Source organism: Rhinolophus sinicus, linkage group LG12 (genome assembly GCF_036562045.2).
Source record: "Rhinolophus sinicus isolate RSC01 linkage group LG12, ASM3656204v1, whole genome shotgun sequence".
NCBI lineage: Eukaryota > Metazoa > Chordata > Mammalia > Chiroptera > Rhinolophidae > Rhinolophus > Rhinolophus sinicus.
In genome coordinates this window covers 12,065,030-12,086,695 of record NC_133761.1, presented here as the reverse complement: position 1 = coordinate 12,086,695, position 21,666 = coordinate 12,065,030, and the positions used below count along the sequence as shown (strand labels likewise).

The window sequence follows — 21,666 nt, the reverse complement described above, 5'->3', positions numbered from 1 at the left end:
TGGGGGGGGAGCGGTTACCTGGGTACCTCCGGGCACCACCTGGTTGCCCCGCCCCTCAGTGTAAAGGGCAGGGCAGGAGGCCAGCCTGACGCCCCGCCCCCCAGCCTCGCTTCAGTGCGCGGAAGTGACGCAAATCCAAAGCCATTTCCGGCGGGCCGAAACTAGGAAGAAACTTGGAGCTCCCCGGGCCCCCCTACCACCTCTCTCCGCTGCTCCTGTGCCCCGTGGCCCGGGCGGCGCCGAGCTGTCGGAAGCCCTGGCCATGGGGCAGCCTGGGCCTTGCGCTGTGTGAGGCGCGGGGCCTCCCGCGAGCTCCCCCGACAGGCCGAGGGCGGGCAGGCGGGAGGCGGCGTTCCTGCAGCGGTCGGGGCCGCAGCCGCCGGCCTGACCTCCGGGCATCATGAACATAGACGTGGAGTTCCACATTCGGCACAACTACCCTTGGAGCAAGTTGCCGGCCAACGTGAAACAGGTACGGCCGCAGCCTGGGGCCGAGGCCCCGCCCCGCCGTCACCTGCTCGCTTCGCCCACCGGGCTCGGGGCTGATTCCCGCCGGGTGACTCCCGCCCTTCCCCCCAACAGGGTCTCGGGAAAACCGACCCGCAGCCCGGGGGTGAGGAGGGGGCGGCTCTGGGGCCACAGAAGCAGGATGGGGCCGTTGCTAAAAAGGATGGAATGGTATCCACTGGACTCGCCTGGCGCCTTTGCCCGAAGCCTCCATTCAACCAGGCACTGGGCTGGGCGCCTGCGAAACATTTGAAATAGCCCCAGAACTTCAGGATGGTGGGAAACAGGAATGCTTACAGGTGACGGCAGCTCATACGTACCTGTGTTACAGTATATGTGGGCACACAGAGGAGGGACGAAGACATCGTCCAGGGAGTGTTGGGAGGACGTGTGGAGGAGACATTTAAATTGGGCCTTACAGGTCGAATAAGAGATAAGAGGGGATAACGATTTTCCAGGGAGAGGGTCATCTTAAAAAGCTTGGAAGAGCAATGTTTCGACAGTAGCAAGCGACTTAATGTCACCCGAGTTTGGAGGTGTAGATGTATTGATCTGTTTGGAGGTGCGATTTTCTGAGCGTGTCCGGTGGTAGCAGAGGAGGCTGGAAAAACAGGGCCAGATTTTGAAGAAACTTTGTACTTTATTTTGTTTGACCTTATCCTCTAGACAAGATGGGTTTGTGAAAGATGTTTCATTAAGAGAGTGACTTCAGGTTTTTGTCTGAGAGTTAATTCTCAAATGCTTGAGTTTAATTTATACAAAGCTGTTTAACAAATATTTATTGAACACCTACTGCGTTCTATGCCTTGTTCTAGGTGTAATTTGCAGCCGTCAACAAGACAAAGACCCTGCCTTCATGGAGCTTACATTTTAGGAAAGAAAGATAGTAAATGAATTACTACGTAACATGGCAGGTGGTGTAAAAATCTTATGAAGGTAGTGATGCGTTTGCTACATATGAGGCAGTGTTTCGCTCATCATAGATTGACCTTAAAGTTCCTCCCATTCTGCGTGGCTGAGAGTGAACTTCTCTTTTCCATTGGTGCTGGGCAGTTATATTTGGAAAATTTGGCCTGGTGGTGGTGATGGTGTAAGGTTATTACTTTGCCACCTCTCTCAGCTTGGGGGCTTAGTTCTGGGAAATGAATAAGGTTTGGCAGTGCATCAAATTGCAGAGAAAATGCTTTTGCTTTAAGATATCAAGGAGACAGGGAAGTAGAAAGATACATTTAAGGGACTCAGAAATCTTGGCTGCCCATGTAGCATTTAGCTTGACCCGGAAGAACAAAACTCTAAACCTGAAGGAGTAAGTTTCTCTTGTTAAGCTTCAGCGAAGGCTTTGGTGGACACTTTTGTTCTTTAGGGTTTTGTTGGCATATCCAAAGACGACTGGAAAAACCAACAATTGTTCTTTTCTTTGTTTCCATCTTTTGTCTACTCTTCCTTTCACAAAAATAAATGTAGCATAAGGGAAGAAAGACGGATGGTTCAATTATGTCCAACATGAGTAATTGACCTTAATTAGTATTGGCAAAAATTTTTTAAACCTTAATCATGATTATTAAAAATCACAGAACAGTGTTAAAATTAGTTGTAAACGTGACATCAAATTGAAAATTTTTTGGGGGGTAAGATCTCTTAAAAGAATAGCTGTTTTAGCTGAGGATAAGTTTCCACTTGTAGAAGGTGTTGCAAAGCCCATCTGTATAAGTTACTTACTTCTTTAGTCTTTCTCTAGCCTTGCCACTGTTTCCCTAAGTTACTGCGTCAGCTTTTATCTCTGGTCTCTTGCCCTTAGAATAGGGCCCTCCCACCCATTCTTCACACTACACTGGGATCAGGTTTCTAAAATGCAAACCCAGTCCTGTCACTACCCATCTCCTATAGATTACTTGCAGCTTCTTTTTGAATCTCAGATATTAACTCCTCCAGGAAAGTTTCCCTGACCTAAATCTGGATCAGTTGTCTCGGATATATTACCACTGCGCTGTATTTCTCATCTGTAGCACTTATCCCACTATATTACATTTTCCAGTTACATTACTTGTTTCGCTTTCGTATTATAAGCACCTATCACATTTAGCTTAGTAAATATTTTTGGAGTGAATGAGTGATGGCATCAGTAAGAGATTTTTTTCCAGGTGATAAGTTAAAGCTCAGGTATTTTATAAGTGGGGAATATTCCTTGTATGGAAAGAACTGCTTTTTGGCATTAGAGATCCTAAGTACTTTGATTGAGTTTACATTAACTTTTTTGTTTTCAAATCTTCAAAACAGTCTTTCTACATTTTTAGTATAAAAAAATCCACAAGTGCACCACAGTATAGAGACATATGACACTGAACTTTCATAACAGCCAATGGTACAGTCAAACATCACATGTACAGAACACAAAATTTAGATGAACTGAAATTATAGGATAAAATAAAATAAACCCAGTTGCCGAAACACAAAAATCAAAATATTAAGGATCCCTGAAATACTTTTAACCCTAATGAGATTTCACTGGACTCAAGTCATTTTGTAGTGAGACATTCATAATATGACGTCATTAACCCAGCGTAGGAATTCTGGGGAGCCATGAGTGGCTGCATCAGACACTCGGACAGTAAATGGTAACCAATTTTTTATCTGAAAATTTCCCTTAATTTGTCTCTAAAGTCATCAGGCTTATGAAATGCATCCTCCTCCTTGCCTCCCCCCACATTTTAAAAAAAACCTGTTGTTTACAATAGACTTTGTTCAAACAAGATCAGTATTTCTGGCACCAAAACAAATTGGTGTTTGATTCATGTATGAAAAGACAGCCTTTGGGGTGGACGGGTGGCTCAGTTGGTTAGATCGCGAGCTCTGGGCAACAGGGCTGCTGGTTCGATTCCTGCATGGGCCAGCGAGCTTCACCCTCCACAACTAGAGTGAAGTCAATGAGCTGCCCCTGAGCTCCTGGGTGGCCAGACGGCTCAGTTGGTTGGAGCGTGGGCTCTCAACCACAAGGTTGCCGGTTCAACTCCCTCAAGGGATGGTGGGCTGCGCCCCCTGCGACTAACGACCACTGGACCTGGAGCTGAGCTGCGCCCTCCGTAACCAAGACTGAAAGGACAACAACTTGACTTGGATGGAGCTCGATGAGTCCTGGGAAAAAACACACTACTGTTCCCAATAAAATGTCCTGGAAGTACACACTGTTCCCCAATAAAGTCCTGTTCCCCTTCCCCAATAAACAAAAAAAAAAAAATTAAAAATCTTAAAAAAAAAAGAAAAGACAACCTTTGAGAAGAGTCCAAAAGGCACCGTCCACTTTTGGCTGAGGAGATGCAAAAGCAGAAGTCCTGGGGTTGTTTAGGGCAGAGCGGGGGTTCAGGGGATCCTTGTGAAAGACGAGATAAAAGATGATAAGTGGGGAGGAGTGTAAGGAGAGAAGGAAAGCGTTCTGACTGTCTTTTGTCCTGCACCATTGATTCAGTGGAGATCGGAGGGAAAGGCTAGGGTTGAGGGTGGGATGTGGAACAAAGGAAACGAAAAGGCAGACAAGTAATATAAAGCAGAGACTTAAAGGAGACTAAAGACCAATCAGAATACGTAATTTGGCCACTTTAATTCTTAGGAAGATCAAAGTTCCCTCCAAACTTAATTTGATGTGTGTCACGAAAAGCAAAGGCCAGTATGGTACAGTATTACGCCAGACGGATTAAAGGAGGATCCTTAAGGCTGCTTCACCCACATTCATTCTATGAATGAATACCTCCCCTTCCTCACAAAGCTTTAGGGAGGTACAGCTACCATTACATGGTTCCTTATTAAGTTTGAAAAGTGCCTGCAAGTTTGGGCACCAGAAAAACACCCCAACATGTGTCTAAGCTGCACCTTCAGGCTAATAGGACTAAAGCAGTGACGTTGTGAGAAGTGCTGAAGGTTGCAGTCTTTCCCGGCACCGAGGTGGCCTTGGTCCTTCACCAGATGTAGCCACCATCTGTGCCACCCATGAAGACGTTTCCCTTCCTTTGAGTGACGAGGACCTTGGCTCCCTGCATGACTGCAAGCTGAGCAGCATTGGAGGGCATCCGGGGGTGAAGAGGAGCCAGGAGTAGCCCCAGCTCCCAATCTGGCACCTGCGTCATACCCTCCTTCCACCAGCACTGTGGCACCAGGTGGGTGGATGGGGCCAACTGGATAATAAGCCACAGAAATGGTGGAACCTAAAGGTCCAACAGCCGCAGACTGGGCCGTGGGAAGCTACAGTGAGGTGCCAGGAAATGCAGCTGACATGTGGCGACTGTGACAGCCCCTGGGTGCACAAAGCTCTGAGGAGAGAGCTCTGAGTAGGCAGGTGGTGCATCAGCATAGGGTGGAGGCCCAGGAAGATGCAAGGTCTGAGGGTCACGGGATCCCAGGAGCCTGCACAGCGCAGGTGGGCGTTAGATGCTGACCTTTGCTATTCATGGTGGCTGCGGGTCCGGTTTGGCTCCGCGTCATGGACGGGTTTTGTGTGGTTTTTTTTTTGTCCTCTTCCTGTTTGAAGTCACATCCCAGTAACTTTTGATGAGTTTTTAATTTGGAAGTTAGTTGTATTTCCTGGTTCTCAAAACTGGGGGAAGGTGATTCAGATTTTCTTTTAAAAATGTATTTGAAACTAGTGTTCAAAACTATTGCTTTTCTATGGGTGAGATGAAATATTTTTATGTGATACGGGCTGTACTGGACTTTAAAAAATTAAGAAGTTGTGCTTTGGGCCATTAGTTCAGTATTTTTTTTCTTTTTTTTTATAATTTGCCAGTATCTTGTATTCATTGTTCAAAGCAATTTATAGTTGTTTTATTTTAAATCTTATGGTGAGGTTCTTACCTTAAAACAGAAGAGCAAATCCTCAAGTTTGGAAGTTGCAAAGATTTTAGTAGATTGCTGTGTGTGTGTGTGTGTGTGTGTGTGTGTGTGTGTGTGTGTGTTTTGTGTCCCTGAGAAAGAGACTTTTATTTGGCATTAGAGCTAGAGGAAACCCTTTGAAAGTTTTACAGAAAGCCTAATATTTTGAGTCCCCTAAATGTCTTCATTACTGAGCCTGGCTTTGGTGCTACACAGAGGATGGTAGAATAGTTTCTCTACAAATGAACTTTATTCCTAACTATTTGTAATGTTAAAATGGATGAAAATAATATAAGCATATGCATTCCAGCATAGTGTGAGTTATGGTTTAACCTGTGATAAAACTAATTAATCTAGTTGTAGGAAGAAAGATTTTAATTTTTCTCACATCATGTCCCTTTTTTCTTAAATTTCTTCGCCCCAGTGGTTCCAGTTACATGACAGTTTATTTAGTTGTGAGTTCCATCTGTTTTGTGAAGATTGCCTTAAGTGAAAGTATGTGTATGGACATTTACCTGGGCTTTCAAAAACCTACGAGTAAGAAGTATAACTGGACCCTCTGATCTTTCTGTCTTTAGTCCCCTGAGATGTCTAATTTTATTTTATAGCATACTGGAAAGATCTTACCTAGTAATTAGAAGGAGGATAGCAGTCACATATTAAATTAAGTTTATGGTTGCACATTGAATATAATGTTGACTATAATTAGGCAAACATATTCTTTGCTTTCTTGAGAACCCAACTTTGAGCTTAAAACACTTAAGTGCACAGCTAGAAAGTGTTTTGATCATTTAAAATCTATATTGGAATTCTAAAATTGTGTGAATGTTTGCTAATGAGACGATAAGGAGGTGATGTTTTTAAGAAACAGTCTTATTTAGAGGTGCATTTGAAATGTGCATTCTCTAGAAATCTTAATTTTTAATAAGCATAGCCCTAAGCTCCAAATAATTATCAGACAGGGATCTGTCCTTAGTTGCCATTCTTAAGTTTAAATGAATGTAGGTGCAGGAAACCATCTATCCAGTCATCCATCCAACACACACGAATTGGGGACAGTCAGGAAGGATACCTATAGGTAGAACGTAGTGTTTTGTTAACTTAAGTTATGCTCTCAAACTGATCTTTTATGTGATATTAAATACTTGAGATGCTTTCATGAAATCCTTTTAGAATGACAGACTGAAAATTAACATTGAATTTTTGCTCTAAATCTGTAGCAGAAACTTAGTACTATAATATTTAAGAAAGTCTTGTTTTATTCAGTTCTGGAAATAGGAGATTCTGGGATGAAATTAGGGGCCATGGTTTTGAAATTTTATGGGAAGAATGTACTGTTGTTTAGTTTAGAAGCTATTTTACATCCATTTGAATGTTTTTTTTAGAGTCTTGGGAATTCACAGCGAGAATATGAAAAGCAGGTTGTCTTGTACAGCATCCGCAATCAGTTACGATACAGAAATAACTTAGGTAAGTAGACATTTTTATGCTGAGGTGGAAGTGACTGTTGCTGAATTATCATTCCCATGTATCTGTCCTATCTTTTCAGTACATATTTCACTTTACTGAAATGATTACGTGTACGGACCTTAAGATAAAGTCTACACCGACCCATCCCACCTAACCACAGTTTGCATTAATTAGCAAATAGATCTTTCTAGTTCTGATTAAAATTACTTTTTAGAGTGTTGTTGAAAGGTTTATTTTACCTATACAGTATTAATCTTGAGTCGAATGTCCTCTTTTTACTTTAGATGATAAAATATGCCAGAAAAGAAGTACATTAGTTCTTAATAATTTTAGACTTTGAGTTTTGTTTTTGTCTCCATAAATTTTCCAAATAATATAACTTTAATAAAAACTCTTTTTATAATAATTGGAACAAATTCTAAACAGTTACTTCCTTCTGTGTTTTTTTAAACTCCTTTTATTTTTAATGTTTTTATTTGTCCGATTACTTTGGTCAGTCTATTCTCTTGCCCTGCTATTTTTCCCTCCCAAGTGCTACGCTTATTTTAAGCATAGTATTTCAGAGATAGATTTTCTATGTATTCTAAGAAAGTCAGGGGTATTTTTACATTTAAAAAACAAAAAACAGTTTTTAAAAATTGGCTTGATTTTATAGAAAAACTACCATTTAGGTTGGCTATCTTACAAAGTGATATAGTAAGAAATTATATATATATATATATGGTAAGGGATGAATTATAGCCTATATTTTGTACCTTTTGGAGTGACAGTCCATGCTTGCTTTCTTTGCTTTTTGATTTGGTAAGAATTGTTTCTCTACTTAACTGTCCTATTACACACTTATATATTCTTAAGTGTTTCTTGTGGTATAATTCTTTGTTCCAACTTCGAGTAGATGCATTCTCTTCCAGTTTTCATACTTTTCTTGTTAATTAGTATTGGTTTGTAAAGTAGTTCTCGTTGCATTTATACCTCGATGTAAGTATAAGACACCTGATAAAAACTGAATAATTTCCTTCTTTCTCCAGTTAAACATGTCAAGAAAGATGAACGTAAATACTATGAGGAACTACTGAAATACAGTCGTGATCACCTCATGCTGTACCCTTACCACTTGTCGGACATTATGGTAAAGGGCCTGAGGATAACACCATTTTCATATTATACTGGGATTATGGAGGTGAGTTTCCAGTGTATATGAACCATTAGGAATGGGATGGGACTACGTGGCAGAGATACTTTGCAGGTGATGACCAGCTCTGCAGGTCTCAGCTACAGTGGACATTGTTTCTGAGAGTAGAATATAAGAAAGTCTGATGGCTATAAGGTAACTGTTTTAGCCACATTTATGTTATCAGTGTTTTCATAGTGGAAAAATATCTGTGTTTATTCTGTGTTCTTGAAAGCCTTGCAGGCTCTGCTATTGTAACATTAATCAGTCTTTTATGTTAATAGAGTTTGTATAAAATTTATTGCTTTTGATACATGATTAAGGTTGAAAAATGTGAGTGACAGGATTGAACATTAAGCTCAGAGAAACTTAATGTGTTTAGCTATTTACTAACTGTAGCAAGAATAATGGTGATATAGACCTAATGTTATACACGTGTCAGAGAAAGAGAAATGTATTAGTAGCCCTGGCTGTTAATCTTTCTATAATTAACTTTGAGATGTTAGTCTTTTTCCAAGGGCAGTTTTAAGGCCTGTGTTGAATAACTTTAAATACCAGTTAGTTATATGCTGTGTTTAAGTGAGCTTTATGTAAAGATCGGCAATATTTGCTACTTAATTACATTTGAATGCTACTGTTTTGTGCTCACTAGCTCTCTAAGAGCAGAGAGAAGCCTAGAACTAGAGGAGTTGGGAACCGGTAGTAAGAGTGAGGCTAGCTCCTGTATGATGTGGCTTCCTTTACAAGTGCTCCCGCTGCTTAGATCTTTACCCTCCTCTTCATGGGCACTTCTGTAGTCCCCCGGCTCCTGTGTCCCTTTTGGAGGAAATGTACAGTACAGCGTGGGGCCTGACAGCCTAGGTTTCTGTCAGGCCCTTTCCTGAGAACCAGAGTAGCATAACGAAGGTGGCCCGTAATCAGTGAGTAGAATAGTTGGTTGTTGCTGTCTCTTTGATTATTTTTCTGGTGTTGTCACACATTTGGGGGAGATCACAGTGGGAGGTTTTGTCCCATTGACCAGGTTTGAGTTGTGTCCACGTGCTTACTGCTGTCCGGTTTCTGTTCTTACACCATTGGGTATAGCTTCTGGGTTGAAAGTCAGCCTTATCTGCACAGCGAACATTTGGTTTATTATTGGAAAAACGCATGGGGGTTGGAAGAAGCTGGATACTGAGGGTAACTCTGCTGCCGATTGGCACTCCTAGGAGCAAAGATGACTAAGGTTAAAAGCTTTGTTGGTAGTGCGTGTCTTAGGTGTGTGTTGATGGAGCTGGGACACGTTGTTTGGCCTTTTCTCAGGGTGGGAGTCTAGGATTAGGTATGATGTGTGAAGAGACTGGACCTCTGAGCTCTAGCAGGTAGGTATTCCTTGCATAACTTCCACAGGGCACAAGTTACAGGGCAACTGTCTGGGATTCTAGCGTGCTATGAGAAACCCAGACCTGAAAGTCTGATCTGTAGTTACTAGGTTGAGACAGGGTGGTAAGTGCCACAATGTGGCATACGCGCCTGAGGTTGCCGAACTCTAATCTCAGTGTTTCATGTAATAATTGTTGTTACTCTGATTGGCTATGGAAATATATATTTATATATGTGTTTTTCTTTAATTTTTTTCTTTTCAAAAGGACATTATGAACAGTGAGAAAAGTTACGATTCTTTGCCCAATTTTACTGCTGCTGACTGTGAGTATCTAATCACGCTGAAGGAGGTAATGTTTAGAGTGTGTCTTTGTGCATGCATGCTATCGTCGCAGTGTCGTAATGTGTGTTTTAAACTGGAAATACTTGAAGGATGAGACCAGCAAGCAACACGATTGATGGGAGTTTTATCAGGATACAAATCAAGTGTAAGATTTAGTCTGAATATCTGAGAAGAGTATTTTGGAGAGGTAGAATAAAAAAAATGGCACTAGTCTATATATTTCTAGAGAATGAAGTTCTTTTTGATGTTTGGGTTGTGTTGTGTACCAAATGAGGGAAGAAAACTTGTATACAGTATTTTTACAGCGTGATTCACAGTTGTTAGTAACGTAACTTGCTGATGTTCTGTTATGCTTATTTTAATGAAGTGTATATTTGGAATGTAACATAGTTCTGTTGTGTAAGACGAGACTTCTGCTGAGAAGTGCATTTTGACGCTCGAAATTGGGAGGACTTCTGCTTTTAAAAAATGTTCTCATTTAACATTGTCAAAAACCTTTATTCAGCTTGAATTCATCTCCTTCAGTTTCGTTTTATGTTTCGCTTGAAGAATTCCTTTTAATTTGATACTGATTGTCAACCAATGATCAAAAGATGAACAAAAGCCAAAGGTTTTTTCCTAAAAGACTTGTGAGTGTACTGACATTTCAAGATGTAGTAAATGTTTTTAATGTCTTCCTTTCAGGTCTAAGGCTTCTTGGCATAGGAAGAAACCAGTACATCGATCTGATGAATCAGTGTAGATCATCAAAAGTAAGTTAATCATTTCCCTTTCTCTCTCATTTTTTTGTCCTTCTTATCACAGTCTGATTAATTTCTTTAAGTGGTAGAAAAAATGAATTGTAATTTCTCTGATCAAATAAAATATGCTTGATACAGAAACAATACAAAAACAGCTCCTCAGTATTCTCTAGGTTATATAGCTTAAGTGATTATTGAATTAAAACTATTGAAGACATAAAACAGTTTATTTTTAAAAATTAATTTTGCTCTGCTGGTCTTTTTACTTGGTCATTCCACTCCCACGTTTCACTTAATGGATGAGATGAGGACACACTTTCCAAATGCATTTTCATATCCTGGTTTTCATTTTAATTTCTGGATTTACATCCAGATCTAATGACTAGTGTTTTGAAGTAATTTGTTTTGAAATAATTTGAGTATGACTTTCTCCATTCACTGTATCTAGAATAACAGATTTTAAAACATGAGAATTTAAAAAGCTGTTTATTTAGCCTGTTAGAAACAGTCTTATTATATGATTTATAAGAACAAAAGTAGTAATTTTAGATTGATTGCAGATTGTACTGTTGCAGAAATTTTTCAGAAGGAAAACGGCCCGTGATCTTCTGCCAATAAAGCCGGTGGAAATTGCCATAGAGGCATGGTGGGTGGTCCAGGCTGCGTATATCACAGAAGATGACATAAAGGTAGTTATCTTGAAAAGCTAAACGTAGGATTTTTATTTTAAAAATTATTTTTATTTATTTATTTTTTAAATAACACGCTTTGGTTTTCCTGAAGAAAAGGAAACAAATTAAAAAGTTTTAGTGATCTTAGGCTAGAAGATTGGTGGGTTCCCAAGATACTCTTTAATAATGAGGGATACTTGGCTTGGCTCATGTATAATAATCTAGAGATTTTAACTAGATAGAGATAGCAGTTTTATGTAAATTGATGGGATACTGCAGCTATCAACAATAATACTGGCTAATGCTTTTTGAGCACTTGCTGTGTGCTAGATGTGCCAGCTATTCCAAGTGCTTTTTATGTTTTCTCATTTAATTCTCATAACCCCAGAGGTATGGATTATTTGTACCCCATTTCACATTTGAGGAGAGTTGAGCACAGAGAAATGAAGTGATGGCTCAAGGTCCAGGATTTTAACCGATAGTTTGCTATGGAACCTGCAGTCTCAATTACTGTGCTGAATTGCTCAGGGGTAGGTGCTTTGGCAGGGCGAGAGTGTCAAGGTTAAGGGAAACGATGCTCCCAGTGGTCAGACCACATTTGATACAAGCCTTATACATCTTAGAAGAGCTGCTGACTTACAGGAAAGGGGTGGGGTAACGGACAGGGGCCTGAGAGACCAGATCGTATCTCTGGCGATTACAGAAATGTAAGTGAGCATGTGGGCTTTGTTTGTTTGTTTGCATTCTATTTTACCCCAGAGGACAGATTAATTCCAATGAGTGAAAAGCTCAGAAGTTTTGCTTTAACGTAAGCACTTCCCAGCAGAGCTGTCAAACTGAGTCATAAAATGGTGAACTTCTTGTTACTGATAATAATGTGGAGTTTGAATAAACTTCATTTTTGAGAGGTTCAGAATCACAAATGGATCAGCTACCAATTCAAAGAAGCTGAGTAAATATTGGTGCTTATTAGTGAAGACTTGCAGCTTACCAGCAAGTATTGATATTTGTAGTTACTTTGTTCTCTGAATTTTGTTGCTACAGTAGCATCTTGTGGCACCTTACTTGATGGTTCTGGGCATAGCTTTGATGTTCAAAATGTAGAGCGATAAATGGAAAAAATCTATAGCTCATTCAACAAATGACATAATCATTGGTTTAAACATGAGTAGATTTGAGGAGACATAAATGGGTTAATTTGGACAAACCTTAATTGAAAATATGTTGCTTTTCTTAGATATGCACTTTGCCTGAGAGATGCGCTGTTGATAAGATCATCGATGCAGGCCCTCAGCTGGCTGGATCACTAGATTACAATGTAGTACATAGTAAGTGGTTAGTAGAAATGGTCTTTTGTCAACGTAAAAGCTTGTTTTAAGCCATCGACAATAAACAGCAATTATTTATCAATTAGGTAAAAGTAGCAATATTTCCTAAAGTATGTTATTGTTTGAAATGTGACCTTAGTCCACTGTTTTCCAGTGTGACTATAATTAGTCACATGCACTAGAAATTAATACAAATGAATCATAAGAAAAACTTTATTGTTTTGAGTATATCAGGGAAACCTCGATTTATAAACTTTGATATAATTCTTTTCTAATTCTGTTTTACTTTTTTCTTTTTCTCATAGCCTTCAGTTATAAGAATCTTTACAGAAAATCAGAAATCTTTTTTTTTAATTACTAATGTTTAATGTTCTGTCTAAAACCAGGTACTTTTGCTTCTGTAGGTTTATATAACAAAGGATTCATTTATCTGGATGTACCAATATCTGATGACAGTTGTATAGCAGGTAAGTATGTGCTAATGTCTTTCAAGGTTCTTAGAATGACTACTAGTTTCTCGGCACTGCATATCACCCTTCTAAAGTTAGACACAAATGATTCTAGGATCTTCGATGTTAGAAGTTTTTATTAAAGAAAAACATTTCTTCTCTTTACATTGTAACACATTATGGTGGTTTTACTTAAATTTCTTATTTTCATTTTTATGTTATTTTGACATATACACTATATTAAAATAATAGAAATCTGAGATAAAGGTCTCACTATCCTAAATCAAATTATTGTTTTTCTAAATGCATGTACCTTTTAGTCCTTGTTCAGTGCATCAGTTTTTATAGATAGTCAGTAATATAGAATTGTATATTCTCCATTTTCACTTATTTGTACCTTATATTTTCATATCACTACCATCTTTTTTGTCTTTGTCTCCTCCTTCCTTCCTACTTCATCTGCCCTCCCTAAGTAAAATCAATATTAAGGCCCTTGTATATTTCCTTCTACACTTAAGGATGTATCGATTTATTAAACAATTCCTCTATTGCTGGTCATTTAGATTATGTCCTTTTTTTTTTTTTTTGCTATAATAGTGATATGATTGACATCCTTGAACACAAGTGGAACTTTTTTTCTATTTACATTGCTTACCAATTTATAGAAGTACTCATTATATTTCGGTTGTGTGTCACAAATATGTTTTCCAGCATATATTTTAACTATTGTTTTTGTTTGTGGTATCTTTTACTATACTAAGATAATTTAGTATTTGTGTAGTCAAATATAAAGTGTCAGAAAACTCCAGGGAATAACCCTACTATTAACAAGTGATGAGAGGGCGTATTAAAAAAATGCTCCCTCATCAGTTTTGAATCTTGACAGGTTATCATGTTCTAGTGTGTCCTGACCTTTATTTTTATTACATGTGTTTATAATTCTTTAATAACACATTTTGAACCATGTACAGATATGAATTCTGTTTTAAACATGGAGGACAGCTGAAAAAGTAAATGCCATAACAAATGAAATACTAGTTTTAAAGTTTCAAAGGTTTTGGCGAAGAGGTTTCTGAAAGACAATCTCTTGTCTTTCAGGTGGTAGTGGTTTTCTGTCACCACTGGAAAATATGAAAGTATTACTCAAGTTTCTACTCTCATCTGATAAACTAATGTCGACTCATTTGAGATCCACCTAAAAAAGATTGGTCTTTGATTAGTTTATTTCATGGAGATTAAATCACTCGTAGGATTTATTTATGCTCAACCATCAGAGTCCTCTCTGTGTAGACAGGGTTTATATGGCCTTAACTTTGGGAGTTTTAGAAAACTTACTGTGGAGTAGATAAAATAAATCAAAAGTTGATTTTAGTTTTTTCAAGTTAGAGGTTTCTCTTTTTAAGTAGATACTTGAATTATACTTTCTTGTTTTATAAAATTGTATCACTGAGAAAGTCTATTTTGTTTATTTTAGTTCCTCCTCTTGAAGGTTTTGTAATGAATCGAGTGCAAGGTGATTATTTTGAAACTCTACTCTATAAGATATTTGTTTCAATAGACGAGCATACTAATGTTGCAGAGGTAAGTGTGCCAAATGTCTTGTGAAAGAATTTAACCTCAAGATTGTAACGTAAGTTTATGTTAAAGTAGGCCAAATGTTTAGTGATATGGTTAAAAAGTTTTAAAAATCTATACATGGGTAGATCACAGAATTTCAGTACACTTTAATATAATTTAATGTGCAAAATTTTAATTTTAATAAGTAACTGTTCTTCAGTTACTTTCTTTCTGAATATGTATTTTAAATTTGGTAAACAACTTTTTATCTGACTTTAGTCTTGTGCCGCATCACCACCTGAGGGACCACATATCCATGACAGTGGTCACATGAGAGATAATGGAGCTGAAAAATTCCTATGACCTAGTGGCACGGTAGCCTTCCTAAGGTCATAGCACACTTGACGACTGCTTTCTGTCAGTTTCAGTCTAGAGATACTAATGCCATCAGCGTGGGTGCACTCACCTTTCCCCTGGTGAGCCTCTCACACACTTCTCCTCTTTCTAAACCAGTTTTACTATTGGACCTACCTTTGTGGTTCTTACTGGGATTGCAAGATGCCATTTGGCAATAACCATTAGGAAACAGGTTTCCTAATGAAAGAAAACAGGTTTCTTACTGTGTTTCCCCGAAAATAAGAGCTAGCCAGACCATCAGTTCTAAGGCGTGTTTTGGAGCAAAAATTAATATAAGACCCGGTCTTATTTTACTATAATATAAGACTGGGTATAATATAATGTAATGTATAATAAATTAATATAATATCTAATAAATTAATGTAATATAATATAAAAGACTAGGTATAATATAATATGATATAAGACCGGGTCTTATATTAATTTTTGCTCAAAAGGACACATTAGAGCTGATGGTCAGGCTAGGTCTTATTTTTGGGGAAACACGGTACTTATAGGCCCTGGAACATACAAGGCACACAGCGAGGTCCAGGAAAAAACAAGTAGGCCAAATGATCAGTTCCAGAAATCAAGATCTCTGAAACAAAGGAACCTCAGTGGGGGAGGCAGCCTGGCTCTTTAGCTGGTCCTGTAGCTAGAGAGAGCCTTCCTTGAGGTGGGTGCCTCTTTAAAATGGACACCTAACTCAGGCACTTGCATTACAAAAAGAGAAGCCAACTGTCGGGCTTACACAACAGTTACTCATATGTTTGCCGTGATGCAGGTGTAAACAAACCTCCTGTGCTGCCCTGTGTATACAAGCATAGCACCTCCAGTTACAGAAGTAGGCCCGACCTTGGAGGGTTTTGCAAGTGCATTCACTCAGTGCATTCACACAAAGACCAAACCGCCTAGTGTTGCATTTCTTAGGGTGTATCCCTGCCTTTAAGTGTCACATGACTATTGTAAAAGGACTGTGGACTATTGATTGCTCTAGGAATTTTCTTATTTTAAATGAGACAAAGTTAAAGAGTAAGGAGTCTTCACTTGTTAAGGTCACTACCTGGATTTATACTACTCTGAGTGTCTTCGAGATATGGCAAGAGCAAAGTTCTGATTTCAACATTTATTCAGTCTTTCAGTTATTCATAATTTAAAATTTTGTTGATTATGGTTGACATGTCTACTGTACCCATAATATGCTAATAATTATAAGAATGTAAAACAATTTTCTATTTTATTTTCCAGCTTGCAAATGTCCTTGAGATAGACTTATCCCTAGTTAAGGTATGTAATTTTTATAGTCTTTTTACTTACAGTGTAATCACTGAGTGGATTTTATTACAGGTTTTGGTCCGGATAAGGTACTGAGAAACGGAGGCAGTGAGGTTCTCTTTCACTCTCAGAGGAGGTGTGCACAGTGCAGGGGGTGCTCACAAGATAGAAAAGCACAGGACATGGGCCCTCCGTCAGTATTGCATCCCACAGAGTGACAGGGTCACTCACGTCCGTGGAGAGCTGCAAGCAGGCTGATGGGTGTCTTGTAATGAGGTCAGTTAGAGCAACAACTCCTGCTTCGCCGGGGGCCGATCTCGGGAGGGCCGGGCAGAGAAGCAGGAGCATTCCCTCTCCACGTATGAGACCTCAGAGGAAGACTAGGCCCACTGAAAATTCTTTTGTCTCCTTAAGGGATGACAATGTTTGAGGATCACTGCAGGCAGAGTCTGTGATAATATTTTACCTCTACAAGGATTCTGACGTCTAGTTTATTTTATTTTAAACACTCATTTCCTTTATATTCCTTTCAGAATGCTGTTTCAATGTATTGCCGATTGGGCTTTGCCCATAAGAAAGGACAAGTAATAAATTTGGATCAACTTCATTCATCGTGGAGAAATGTTCCATCGATAAACAGATTAAAGTAACTCATTTATTTAGTATGAGATATTAGAGTTTCTTTTTGAAAAAACATAGTTTTACATACAACACATGTACTTATTCACTCTGTCATTTGAGCTGAACCCGATATATTGGTTTTTAAGCTTGTGTGTGATGAATCTTTTTTAGAATCTGATGAAAGCTAAGAACCCTCTCCCCAGAAAAAAGCATATACAATATTTCACATATAATTGTAAAAGTTTCTCGAATTCCCTGAAGCCCATAGGTCTTGGTTAAGGACCTTGCTGTATGTGGGCAGAGCATTTCTGGGCTGCATCTCAATTTCAGGCTTGAATATGCCGGGATTTCGTCATCTTCCAGTCGTATTCATGACTGGATGTTCATAATTTAAGTGCTGACTTCAGTAGCTACTTTTATATAAGATCATGTATACGATTTTTAAGAAGTGAATGATTTCTTCATTAATAGGAGCACTTTAGATCCACAAAAGATGCTCCTATCATGGGATGGCGGGGAAAGTAGGAGTCCTGTACAAGAAGCTTCGTCGGCCACTGACACTGACACAAACAGTCAAGAAGACCCAGGTTAGCAGTTACTCAGTTAAATTTGGCGTTTCTTTATAGATACGGCATGTGTCTGCACATAAACTCAGAGTGAACTCTCTCGACTTAGTTACTTTATAGTTCTCTTCTAGATTTCGTTCATTCAACATGCAGGCTTTGAGTACTTACCAGGATGTTGGGCACCACGCTGGGTCGTAAGGGTGGAAAATTGATAAGAATGTGTACTTTCCTTTGAAGAATTAAGTCTAGGGTGAGAAAAGGCGGTATGACCACAAAAACCACAGCAATGTGAAAAGTTCACAAGTGCTTGTGGGGAGCAAAGAGGAAAAACCCCCTAACTGCCTAGGGAGGTTCGAGGACCCTTGATGGAGAAGATGCTGTTTGGGCTAAGAATGAGTAAGAGCTGGCTAGCTGGTGACTGAGGGAAGTCCGCAGCACCGGCTAAGCACAGCAGGAGGCAAAGCACAGAGGACGACGTAGCGGCCTGTGGTTTTGTGTTGGGGGAGGAGAGGGGTACAATGGCGGCTCCCATTCCTACCCCAAGTTACCTGAGCCAGGTGACTTGTCTGAAGAGGGTAGGCTAGTTAGTCCTATTGACCTGACAGTTATCAAGTCTTGATTTATTACTAGTTTTCAAGAAATTTACTATAAAGTGAGTGCCTTAAAATTTTTTTTTCAACTTTCTCTGTGTTGGAGCTAGATAGGACTTGGAACCTCTTCTAATGTCACTATTGCTTATATTTAATTATGTACTTTCTGGTTATTAAATAAAGCCAAAATGAAATAGTTTCTCATTCCAAATGATAGACAAAGACTAATTTTCATTCACTTGACTTAAAGTATGATTTTTCTTTCCAGCTGATACAGCCAGTGTAAGCAGTTTGAGTTTGTCTACAGGGTATACAAAGCGTATCGCGTTCCTGTTTGACTCAACTCTCACTGCCTTTTTAATGATGGGAAATCTTTCACCAGTAAGTCACATCCTTGTTTAAATATCCAAATGTTTAAATAAAGCTTAGATGGAAAATAATTCACTGCTCTTCTATCCTTTTAAGTCCTTGATTTATCCCTGAAAACTCAGCTGCTTTTGTTTTATATTCCTTAGAGGCATGTAGTCACTTTTTAGTGAGGGCTGCTTTTGTAGTTAGAAGAATCAGCCCCTCACCCCACTCACCCTTCAGTTTAAATATATTAGAAAGAATAACATAAGATGCCGTGCTCAGTGTAAAGACGGAAAACTAGAATTGTAATGACTTGTATCAGTACTAAGATACATTTCAGTTTTTTTGTTTTTCTTTATTGCAGAACTTGAAAAGCCATGCAGTCACAATGTTCGAAGTTGGCAAACTCTCAGATGAGTCCCTGGACAGCTTTCTTATAGAACTGGAAAAGGTAAATCTAGATTACTGTTAATATTATTTGATATCAGGGCATTTGAAACCTTTTCTTGCGTGATAAAACATCAGTTACTGATTATGTAGATTAGTGGTATATTCTTGCTCATTCCTCCATTATTCCCCATCTGAATACTGTTGCAGTCATTTAGACTTAAACATATTGAGTGGATGAGTGAATTCTGTGATTTTAAAAATGACTTGTATATCTCATCTAACTCAGCATAACTTGATAGGTAGAAGAAATTGGGTATAGAAATCTTAGTCTAGTGTAATTTTTTACATTGCTTTTTTCTGAAATAGCCTTTAATTTTTATTTTATTTTATACTTTTTGGTCTGACTCGAAGATCTCCTCTTAAACAGTTTTATTAGAAGTTTTTGTTCCATCTTTCTTACATCTGGAACAATGTTCCAGGTACCATGTTTACGTCCAGTCTTCACTATCCCTTTTAGTGTCGTGAAGACTTGAGCCATATTTTTGCTCTTAACCACTTTTCCCCCTGTGAGTACAAAAGGAGTTTCCCTTAGCTCTACATCTTGGTATTTTTCATTCCCTAGATAGTCTGTTCTCTGCTCTTCTTTATGCAAACAGTTTGTGTGCCTAATGTGTCCCTTGGCTAATAGTTTTGGTACCTTTTATACTTAAGTGGTGAGCTCTGTATATTAAATGTGCTGTTTAGAGACCTTTTGATGATTTTTGTAATTTCTTCATATCTAAAAAAAAACTCCCATGACATTGTTTTCATTGGTCTGTCTCCGTGGGAGTTTTACTTTTTTAGGGTGGAAATATATTTGAGGTAATCCTTGTTATTAATTGGTCTCTTTTACTTTTAAATTTCCATTCCCTCAATACTTTTAATACCTTGTTAACCCCATTTCTTACTGTGTGTCATCCATTGCCAGTAATTTTTTTATTATGTTCTGGTACACTTTTTTCTTTTCTAGCACATTTAAGTTGTTTTCCTGATTTTTATTTTTCTCACCCCAACAAGGCTTTTATCAAATACAGCAAGTGGGAAGATCACTTCTACTGTTTATATAGCTGTACTCTTTTTTTTTTGTTTTACCACATAGTCGTTCTGGGGAAAGCCTCTGAGTCTGAAGTGTAGTTTTTAAAAACAATTTCTTAGCTACTTTTTAAGAAGCTTCATGTTGATTAAACTTAGTTGGTTGATCTTATTAATTTAATGCAAATCTGATTTAGTTATTTCCCCCCGTAGACCTCTCCTTCCATTCTCTGTGTTGTTTTGGGGATGTATGTGTGTTTATATATTAAACAGGTGACTGACAGGGTCAGAAGAGCATGTGTTAAAGTATAACATCAAGGAAGGCAGGGGTTTTGTTCCAGTACTTTAGCATCACATCCTAGACAGATTATAGCGTAATAGGGATTCAGTGAACCCTTGTTGAGTGAATTCAAGCTGTATGTTTAGCAATGGTGAATAGCTTGATGAGAATTAGAGGCATAAAGGTAACCATGGATTAAGTACTTTTCTGGATGAAGCGGACTATATAGATCTTAGAGTATTTTAAGCATCCTATTTAAATCATACATGGGACATGTAACTTAGATAATGGTGTGATTTAGCATTATTTGGTTGCTAAAATTGTTAGTTTTCTTTGTCAGGGTAATTTCTATTATCTTTAAAGATGTAGTCAAGTGGAAACTCAACCGAGATTGAGGTTAATAATTTATTTCAGTATTGGCTGGGCAAATTTTTGATTTACTGATTTTATTTTTTTATATTTTAATAAATCTACTGTGTGGTTATATATTAGGATAAATGTCATGATGACAATATTTGTTGCAAAGTTTATTTTCTTTTGGTTTAGGTTCAGAGCACTGGTGAAGGAGAAGCACAGAGATATTTTGACCACGCACTTACTCTGAGAAACACGATCCTGTTTCTTCGTCATAATAAAGATCTGGTTGCACAAACCGCACAGCCAGACCAACCCAATTACGGTATGGGAAATATACTTGATTCTGAAGACATGATCCTATGGAACTTTTTTCTAAGAAATTAAACAGGTCATGCTCACTTATTTAATCCTCACGTATTTAATACCTTTTGTACAGACAGCATATTGAATTTTTAACTAGAGCTTCTTTTGTGAATTTCTTTGCTCATCAACTGTTTCTTACCTTATTTTACTTCTCCTCTCTTAGATGTTACTGACATTTGTAGTATTTAAATCTGATTAGTACCTCTAAAAAGGGTTGGCGTGTTAATTTGTTTAAATAGCTGGGTGGAATTGAGAATATGTATCAGTTCAGAGGGGTGAACGAATGCCAAAATTTAGGTAATTTAGGAAGCATAAAATTTCAAGAATGAAGTATTCCATTGTATAAACATAATAAATAGCTTCCTATTCAAATGCTGCTGGAATATTTACTGAAGTATTTTACTTTATAAAGTAAAACGAGTAAAAGAAAGTAGTAGCCATTTTAATCTGTCGGTGTACTCCAACGTGGCTGTGCCTTAGTATGCATTCTCAGTTTGGGGATAGCTAGGGAGTTTCCAAACATTAGTTGAACTGATGGTATCATTAACGTTTCAGGTTCTGACTCAGCAGGTTCTCAGTTGTGGGATGGCACCGAGGACTGTGTGTTTTTAAAAAGGTGCAGTGGCTTGGGCACCAGTGTAAGAGCATTTGGCTCAAGTCCTTGGACATTCACAAGAGCTGTGTCTTGGGATGTCATGAATTTTTAGCACCACTATAACATTAATTCCACTCATTCTTTTCATTTACCAGAACGTTCTATTTTCTAGCCCAAAACCATCAGTGTCTTAGTCATAACCATTTTTATTCCACTTCTTTCACCAGCATCTGGCTTTCTTCTCAGCTCAATTAAAAAAAAAGAAAAAATAAGGACAGAGTCAAATGTCACTTTATAAGAATTGTATAGGTGAGAATGAAGATGCTGGGTAGTTTAGCAAATTGAGGCAGGACACA

General features: G+C 38.4%; 1 protein-coding gene and 1 pseudogene across 3 annotated transcripts in view; one reads left to right on the top strand and one right to left on the bottom strand.

Annotated features, from left to right (window-relative positions):
• The first annotated feature begins 131 nt into the window (after window positions 1-131).
• The window catches only part of FAM91A1 (family with sequence similarity 91 member A1), a 42,508-nt gene continuing 20,973 nt past the window's right edge, over window positions 132-21,666 (top strand). For 2 of the 3 annotated variants that reach the window (XM_019720220.2, XM_019720108.2), the window contains exons 1-15: window positions 256-472; window positions 6,753-6,837; window positions 7,866-8,017; window positions 9,634-9,691; window positions 10,395-10,462; window positions 11,011-11,139; window positions 12,359-12,449; window positions 12,854-12,916; window positions 14,373-14,479; window positions 16,100-16,138; window positions 16,660-16,772; window positions 17,219-17,334; window positions 18,172-18,284; window positions 18,619-18,705; window positions 20,542-20,674. In XM_019720220.2, coding sequence (XP_019575779.2) covers window positions 401-472; window positions 6,753-6,837; window positions 7,866-8,017; window positions 9,634-9,691; window positions 10,395-10,462; window positions 11,011-11,139; window positions 12,359-12,449; window positions 12,854-12,916; window positions 14,373-14,479; window positions 16,100-16,138; window positions 16,660-16,772; window positions 17,219-17,334; window positions 18,172-18,284; window positions 18,619-18,705; window positions 20,542-20,674 — 1,426 coding nt within the window. In that variant the 5' untranslated portion in view covers window positions 256-400. Of the gene's footprint in view, window positions 473-6,752; window positions 6,838-7,865; window positions 8,018-9,633; window positions 9,692-10,394; window positions 10,463-11,010; window positions 11,140-12,358; window positions 12,450-12,853; window positions 12,917-14,372; window positions 14,480-16,099; window positions 16,139-16,659; window positions 16,773-17,218; window positions 17,335-18,171; window positions 18,285-18,618; window positions 18,706-20,541; window positions 20,675-21,666 lie in introns of all 3 variants that reach the window. The other variant, XM_019720159.2, reaches the window with a different exon arrangement.
• Window positions 4,458-4,947, bottom strand: LOC109440130 (DAZ-associated protein 2; annotated as a pseudogene).